The following is an 8,983-nucleotide window of genomic DNA, read 5'->3' as shown; positions in this document are numbered from 1 at the left end:
ATTTTTATAAGCACCACTTTAAATCGGAAGTGAATCCTTCTGCTTCCGGTAGGCATACTGGCCATCGGTTAAAGAGTTTTTTCCGAGTTTTTAATGACCTTTCCTCATTAGAAAAGAGCCGGAAAGGAATTTCGACTAGCTACACTTAGAGAGAAGGTAAAAGTAAGCCATGCTTAGATAAGCAAGTAATCGGAAACGGGCGGTCTTAAAACAAAATTCCCGAAACCCATTGCGACTTTCGGCGTCGGGGCGGGGCCATTTGACTGCAGGCTCCAGGAAGGTGACCGATCGTGGTGGGCTCCTTGAGGAGTGGAGACGGGTAAAAGGAGGCTGAAAAAGCAGTCATCTCTGAAGGATTTCGGCTTTAGGTAGTTTGATCCCATTTCTCTCCCTCCCCCCCCCCCCCAATCACATTGTTCCGAATCGTCTCCCTGGATATTCTGGCTTCTAAATAGTCGGTAGAATGATAAGTGGCTGCAGTTAGCGACAGGTAAACCGCTAAATTCGTCCATTCCGAAGCCGGTGGGTCAATTTGGCCACATTGTGGGGATCGGGAAAATAATATCCGGTGCCTCAGAGGGGATCACATTAGGGAAAAGTGGGATTGGGGAATGCGAAATAGGTTGCTATGGTGGGTTGAACTTCCCGAGAGCTGGACAGGAGGAGTTTTCTGAGCAGCAGCTTCTTTGGCAGACAAGGCCGATGCCAACTGAGGAGACCGTAGGCTTGGGCATGATGCCCTCAGCTGCTTTTCTTCTGATGCAATATAGCAACCGCTATCCTTTCTACCTTTACTAGACCCGTTTTTGTTTTTAATTCGGTGGTGGAGGATGAAGTGAATGCTATTGCCGCTCCCACCCCCTCTCCACACATTCCCCACAAATGAATGGATGTCTGTTACACAAAACCGACTACTGTAGTAACAATACTCTGATCTTGATAATAGAATGGGCCTCAAAAGCTATTCATTTATGGCAACTATTAGCTCCCCTGTAAATCCTTCCTTGATCTTGCCCGTAATCCAAATCCCTCAAACGGCTTCGAGTCTAAAGTATTAATGCTTCTGTAATGAGCAGTCTTCCAGAACATTTTATTAATTGCTGATAGAGTTTGGTATTGATTCTATCAACAAAATGAGTCATTTAAATAGTTTATGTAGAAATATTTTTGCATAAGGAGATGTCTGATGGAGAGGCAACCTGACTTTTATTCCTATAAATTAGAATAATTTAAGGTGACTTTTCGTAAAATTGAGCAAAAATCAGAATGCAAAAAATACAAAAATTAAATGAGTGAATGGGAAGTGACCTCTTCATCCAGGGCTTTATTGCAAGTTAGTATTATTGAAATATTTATATTGTATTTATACTTATGGGTGTGGTTTTTGTTGGTGATATTTTTATCTCTGTAGTTGATTGTCTAGTTTTTCTTTTTTTTTTCTTTTTTTTTAATTGTTAGCTGCCCAGAGTCACTTGTTAGAGACAGGCAACATGTACACTAAATAAATAAATATGAGCATTAGTATCACTGGGCTGTATTCCAAACTTGGCAGGTGACCTATTCAAAAAGTCAGGTTTATATAAATAGTTCTCAACTTATGACCACAATTGGAACTAGAATTTCTATTTCAGCCATTAAATAAATCACCATGGTTGTTAAGCAAATCCAGGTTCCCAAGTAGGTTGTTTTTTGATAGGAATTAGCAAAAAAGGTTGTAAATTGTGATGTTACTGTAGGATGCTACAAGTAGTCACAAATGTGAGCTAGTTGCAACACATCTGAATTGCGATCACATGACTGCAGGGGTGTGATGGTCATAAATGCAGTACAGGTCATATATTAACTTTTCCAAGGCCATTGTATCTTTGAATCATCATTAAACAGTCATAAGTCAAGAACTACCTGTACTACTGCTGTAAAACACAATCCATAGATGGGACCAAATGGCTCTGAGAAATAGTATTCTAGAATACATGAATGGCAAAGGGAAGACACATTATCTCTGGGCATCACAAGATGATATTGTTTAAATGAAGGGATTTAGGGATACCATCCTGTGAGATCATTTAAGACAAGCAGAGAAAGGTAAGTCCTTAAGTCATGTAGCTTGATAGATTAAAACCAGTTCAATGAATTGTATCTAGAAACTCACTGGATATTACACAGTTACTCTGACAAGACAAAGCAAAATTGTTACATAAGAAATACAAAGATGTATTCATAATTGATTATGAGGCCACACTATGAATCTGCTGAAGCTTCAGAATGGTCTTCATTGGTGGCCACATGTACAGCATATTGCAGTTATCTGAGAAAAAGATACTTAGACATGAGCATCCCAGGAAAGGGCGCAATGGCATAGGACAAGACCATTCTGGCCATGGCTGCCATCATTGAATAGGACACTATATAATGAAATAGTGGCAGTCTGAAATTATTTGCCAGGTTTATCTATAGCTTTTTTCTACTTGGATTTTAAGAGGTTAGCAATGAAACAAATAAAATGAAAAAACATTAAAATCAAAAGCCGATCATTAGTATACTGAAGGAAAATATTGTGATGTAATGACAGGGCAAAATTCATAATAATTTTGAAGTGACAATTTGGAAGATCCTTCTTGTGGAGTGAGTTTAAATGCGAAGCAGGATTCCCAACATATCTCAGACTAGTATAGTGATCATATCAAAGTAAATAATTTGCATTTCAGGTGTGATATGTTTTGTCTTTCTAGGTGAACATTTCGCAAATTTATCATGATTCTTCAACAGCTCTTTAGATTTTCTTCCATTTTCCGTTCAGCCCTATCTGTCCAATTGCGTAGAAATATTGGCTTTTCTGCCATCGCCTTTAATAAAGCAAAGGAACTTGATCCTGTACAGAAGCTGTTCTTGGACAAGATTAGAGAATATAAAACCAAGAGCCAGTAAGTTAATCATCAGTTAATTTATATGAACAACTACTTTTACTATTCACACTTCCTGCAAGTTATTTATAGTATTATTTAAATGTCAGGTGTATGTGTTTTATTAAGGGATAGTATAATGACTTTATTTGTTACTATTTTTTGATGAAACCCATGGATTGAAAGATCCTGGGATTATGTATTTAATTTTATATAGATTAAGTTATATAAGAGTTCTATAATACACTTTCTCTCTCCATCTACTTGCCCTTGAATGAGATAACGCACACCATCCCTTTGTGATCTCCCACCCAGAGAGTCTGAGAATAATAAATTGAAAGATGGAAAAACTTCCAGGTAAAGGAATAAGTGTGTTTTGACTCAATTGTTTAATTGGGTTCTCTTTGTCTAATTTGAGGACTTGTATGGAGAATACATTGCATTTCAAGACATATTTATGCAGAAATATTGAAAGTTGAAAACGGTTAACTAACTTTTAAGCACTGTTATAAATCTGTATCCCAATGCTGTACAATGCACATATATGCACATACAATGACCTAAAGCTCCTGGATATTGTCCAATGTAAATTTTGGAAGCATTCTTTCAGGTTCCATTTTGTATTTCAAACATTCTAATTCTCATGGAAACAGGAGTGATCCCTTTGGAATAAGTAGCCTAAGTTTGTTGTCTATTTTATTGGTTTAAACTTCTGTTTTTATTGGCTGACTAATTCTTGATTTTGTATCAAGATGTGACATAAATATCACAGCTGACCTGTGCCGTGGGGCCTATTTATTCATTCTTGGCTACTTCTAGGCCTAAAGACCAGGGTGGATTTGATTTAAATCAAATTGATTTAAATCACTAGTAAAAAGGCTTGATTTAAATCAACTTGATTTAAATCACAAATTTTAAAGAGCAACTATCACCTCTGTCCCACAGCAGCTCCTCTGATCCGCTGTTGACTCACTGACAATCCCAATATTGCAGAATATACAGCAGCCTCGTGCTACATAATTAAGCTCCATTTCATGCTGAATAAACTAAATTATTATATATCTTAAATAGAAAACTATCTTTAGATAAATTTTTACTCCAAAAGCATTTTATTAAAATAAATTTGATTTAAAAAAAATCTCGATTTAAATTTTAAAAATCTGATTTTTTAAAATTACTTTTTAAATTGATTTTTATTCACCCTGCTAAAGACAGCAAAAGCTGAGATTTGCCAAAGGGTCCATGATGTTGCTCTTTAGAAAAGCACTATAAGCAACTTACAAGGGTGGGTTCCTTTTTGGAAACCATTAGAAAGTTCTTTTATTCTCTTGCCTAAATTTTATCAATTTTGTTTTGCTTTTTTATATTTTTATCTTTTTGTTTAATATATGTGTAAATTTTAATTGGTAGAATTGTATGGTTTTATTATTCTTATTGTTTTGAGCTTTTATATGTTGTTTGGGATTATACAGTGGATAAAAAGTTGACACACCCCTGTTAAAAAGTCAGGTTTTTGAGATGAAGAAAAAAATCAGACAAAAATAAATCACTGCAGATTTTTTTTCTACCTTTATTATAAGAACCCAGACTAGAATCCAGTTGAAAATCTGGGAGGTAACCTGAAGAGGGCTGTGCACAGGAAATGCTTCACAATCTGTTAGATTTCAAGGACTTTTTTAAAGAAGAATGGACAGAGATTCCCAAGGCTAGATGTACCATGCTGATAGGCTCCTATTCCAAAAGACTGAATGCTGACAAAAAATCAAGTGCTTCAAGAAGTATAAAGATGTGCACATCTATGCTACCACATTGTAAGATTTTTATTATCATCTTCCCCCTAAAAGATTTCAAGTTGCTTTTCAGTTGAATTGTACAGTTTATATGTTATATAAAGGTAAAAAAAATGTGAAGTGATTTATCTTGATCTGATTTTTTTACACTTACAACACCTAACATTTTAATGGGTGTGTAGATTTTCTAGCTCTAATATAGTTAGTTTGTTGGTCATTGACCATAAATGGCAAAACTGGTGAATTAATATATGATAGTGCATGTGTTATTAATGCACTTCATGAAGAGAGGATAAATCCTGGGATTCTTCATACATGATCTACTAATGGACTGCTTCAACAATGGTAGCAGGAACAATTGAGCAGGAAATGTTAGATTTAATGTCAGCTTGCATCTTAAGTTATGTTTCCCCCCAAATAGTATTGAAGTACAACACTGTAGTCATACATAACAGGTTATATCTTCTGTAATTTTTTCTAGCACTAGCAAGCTTTGCCAAATAGTAAACTATTCATTGTAGCTTAGATTTATTTTTCTGTTCACCTATGCTGTAATGTTACTAAATTTCCTCCAAAAATCTTTCTTCCCTAATGTAATCGTCCATTTTCAGGCAAATTGAGCAGGTACAGGGTATCTGCAGCAAATGAAGCAGATTGGCCATGGAACGGGTGTCTCTTTCACAATATGTTGCTTTATGATAGACATGGCTACTCCCAAAATGTGGTGTAGTAAAATACAAACTAGTAAAGGATATTCTCTGCCAGAGTATTTTATCAGGTTCCCATTTTTTTAAATTGATGCATATAACTGTATAGATGCAAATACTGTACTTTCAAAAGAAGTCTGTAGCCACCCAGTGTTGTCCAAGAATAAAGTGGAGAGTGGTGGAGGCATACTAGAAAATGAAATTGAGGCTGCAATTTTTCTTGTAAGCATTCTATTTTAAATTAAAATTGTGGAGCAGGAAATCTAGTAATTCCAAAGCAGGCCTGGGGATTTTATGGACCGCAGGCCACATCCAGCCTTTTGACTATACTTATTTGACCTGCAGAAACAGCGGAAACAAGAAGGGTCCTTTCACAATAGGCCCAGTTTCTGATGTGGCCTCTTTGGGAATTTTATTGCCCACTCTTGCTCCTAAGAGAAATGTGTAGGCACATTGATTCCAATAGGTGCCAAACACGTCAATGGGTTACAAGTTGGAAACCCAATATTATGTCCAGCCTAAGATTGTTCTGCAAGTATATTGGTGACTGATAATTCAATTTAGAATTTCCTGATTAATCAATTTGTTAATGGTATTTTCCTATGGCTTTTTTTCTCATAATTTAGCAGTAATGCAGCAAATGATCTGAAAGCTATTATGAATATGTTTATGTATTATAATCTGGTAATCAGTTGTCATTCTGTTTGTGTTTAAAGTAAATAATTGTAGATTCCCAAAAATTACTGTATATACTCGAGTATAAGCCTAGTTTTTCAGCCCACTTTTTGGGCTGAAAAAAGCCGCCTCGGCTTATACTCGAGTCAGTGAAAAATTTGCCCGAAATGGAGGAGAAAAAGGGGCGGGGCCATGCCGCTGGGTGACACTCGTGAATGGCCCAGTGCCCCTGTGAGTTTCCCCTCCCTCTGTGTCAGTTTGCCGCGCAGCGCGCACCGCACCATCCCCCCTCCTCACGTTCTAATGTAATGCAGGGCTTGTCTTACGATTCCCCTTCCTCCCCCTCCTGCCGCTCTGCAACGATGTCCCACCTCCTCCTTGTTATGGCAAGCAGCCACATAGCGATGTCCCACCTCCTCTGGTACAGTGATCCAATGATAGGAATCACTGTGCCGTGTGTCATAGGAGGCGGGACATCGCTCCCAGCGGCTGCACGGGACATCATCATCACAGCGGGACATCAGCATCATGAGGTGAGTGAAGTATTTCATTGAATACACCGCTAGTTTATGTTTTTCTTTGAAATAAATATTCAAAAACATTATTGGTATCTATTTTTATTTTTGAAATTTACCGGTAGCTGCTGCATTTCCCACCCTAGGCTTATACTCGAGTCAATAACTTTTCCAGTTTTTGTGGTAAAATTAGGTGCCTCGGCTTATATTCGGGTCGGCCTATACTCGAGTATATACGGTATCATCATTAATGTTTGTAACAGAATCATTTATTACTTAGATCCAGCTTCCTCACCTCCAGCCAACATAGAAACATACCTTGTTACCATTAACAAATATTATTTAAGCAAGCAATCTAAGGAGTTACTAAATTCCTACTAATAATCATCAAACTTAACTATTATTATTATTATTTTTATTATCAATTTTCATATATCAGCCTGTGTCCTTCCAGAATTGGAATTCTCATACAGAGATCTTTTTAAAAATATGTTACCAGGTTTTTTTTATTTCTTTGGAAATAACAGTTCTTGTATTTTTTAGAAAACTGGTGGCCCTGTTGATGTTGGTTCAGAATATGAGAAAGAGCTGAATGACCAAACTGAGAAACTCACACGGTTATATGGCGGAGGAGACATGACCAAATTTCCAGAGTTCAAATTTGAACGTAAGGTTTTAGAAATGTGCCCATTACAGGTAGTCCTCAATTTACAATAATTTCTAACAGCACCGAAAAAAGTCACTTAAGATCAATCATCATACTTATGACCTTACAGCATCCCATGGTGATCAAAATTTGGACACTAGCAAACCAGCATGTATTTATAACCGTTGCAGCACCCTGGGGTCATGTGTGACTTTCCCAGGTAGATTTTATCTGGGTCACCGGGAAAAAGCTGGATTTGCTTAACATCCGTGTGATTCACTTAGCAAAGCCTTGCTTAGCAACAGAAATTCTGTTACTCATTGTGCTTGTAAATCAAGGATTACTTGTATTAATATATAATGTAATTAAAATCCGAAGTTTACTGATGGTTATAATATAATTACAGGCAATAGATTATGTGCAGCATTTCTGATTGAGGCAAAAATGTGCTTCAGGGTGCAAACACTTTTCTACTACTCCTTAAGCACCTGTACCTTTTCCTATATGGTTTCCTTGGTTTCTACCTTCCATGGCTGCTATATTATCTCATTAGAAGATGTTTCACTACGGCTGAGAGAGAAAGTGATTGGCCGAAAAACACTCAGCTAGCTTTTATGCCTAAGGTAGAACTCATAGTCTCCTGCGTTTGGTCTGATGCCTTAACCACCACACAAACTGGCTTTTATTCAGACTTAGCAGGCAGTAATTAATCATTTGAAATTCTAAATGTAGTTTACTGGTTCTGAATTGTTTTAAAACAACTCACTCACCAGATTGTAATTTCAATACATTTATGAAACATATCCAAATATTAATACTAATGAAATTGTAGAAGCCCACGTTTTCATATTCTTGGCCCAATGCTCATCTGTTCCGTTTTCAATAATATCTATACACATTCACAGTTGGTATTTTGTGTTAATATTTAATCAGCTACAATCAATGTAAGGTTTTTTTTATTGTTATTATCATTTATGAAACTTCCTCAAAATTCCCGCTTTTGTTGTTTTAGATGATAGCTTTACTAAGAAACAACAGCTTTATTTTGCATACTTCAATTCAGTGATTCGTACCTTAGTATGAAAAAATTAGAATCCCATGTTGCTTTTTGATGTTGATTACTTGAACATTTTTATGCCATGGTATATCACAAGGAAATGCTGCATTTATTGCTCTTATACAAAAAAAATGTGTGTTGAACAGTCTGACTTTATGTCTGGTACATGACAATGGGAATCAAATTAGAAAATTATTTTCAACATAAACTAACAAGATTTTTTTTCTATTCTCAACAGAACCACAATTTGATGAAGTTCAGAAGTGATGTGTATCACGTGTATAGGAAACATTAGGTTGGACATGTTGAGTTAGTCTGCAATTATAACTTAAATAAACAGTTCAATGTTAACAGTGTGCACTGGTGTTTGAATAAATTATACATATAGATTCTTTTTCATCCAATATGCGTGTAAAAGCATATTACTAAATATTTCATTACAAATTAATACAATACAATAGCAGAGTTGGAAGGGACCTTGGAGGTCTTTTAGTCCAACCCCTGACTAGCAGGAAACCCTATGCCGTTCCAGACAAATGGCTATCCACATCTTCTTAAGACTTCCAGTGCTGGGGCATTCACAACTTCTAGCGGCAACTTGTTCCACTGATTAATTGTTCTAACTGCCAGGAAATATTTCCTCAGTTCTAAGTTGCTTCTCTCCTTGATTAGTTTCTACCAATTGCTTCT

The 8,983-nt window shown here is 36.3% G+C and overlaps 1 protein-coding gene across 1 annotated transcript; it reads left to right on the top strand.

Moving 5' to 3' along the window:
- Nucleotides 1-53: 53 nt before the first annotated feature.
- Nucleotides 54-7,313, top strand: ATP5PF (ATP synthase peripheral stalk subunit F6). Its single transcript, XM_032219514.1, is given in 3 exon segments — nt 54-156; nt 2,733-2,928; nt 7,134-7,313. Coding segments are annotated over 2 exon segments (348 nt in total). The 5' UTR covers nt 54-156; nt 2,733-2,754; the 3' UTR covers nt 7,308-7,313.
- The last annotated feature ends 1,670 nt before the right edge of the window (nt 7,314-8,983 follow it).

This window comes from Thamnophis elegans, chromosome 6, assembly GCF_009769535.1.
Source record: "Thamnophis elegans isolate rThaEle1 chromosome 6, rThaEle1.pri, whole genome shotgun sequence".
NCBI lineage: Eukaryota > Metazoa > Chordata > Lepidosauria > Squamata > Colubridae > Thamnophis > Thamnophis elegans.
The sequence above is the reverse complement of the archived record's forward strand: the minus strand, read 5'-3'. Positions and strand labels throughout refer to the sequence as shown.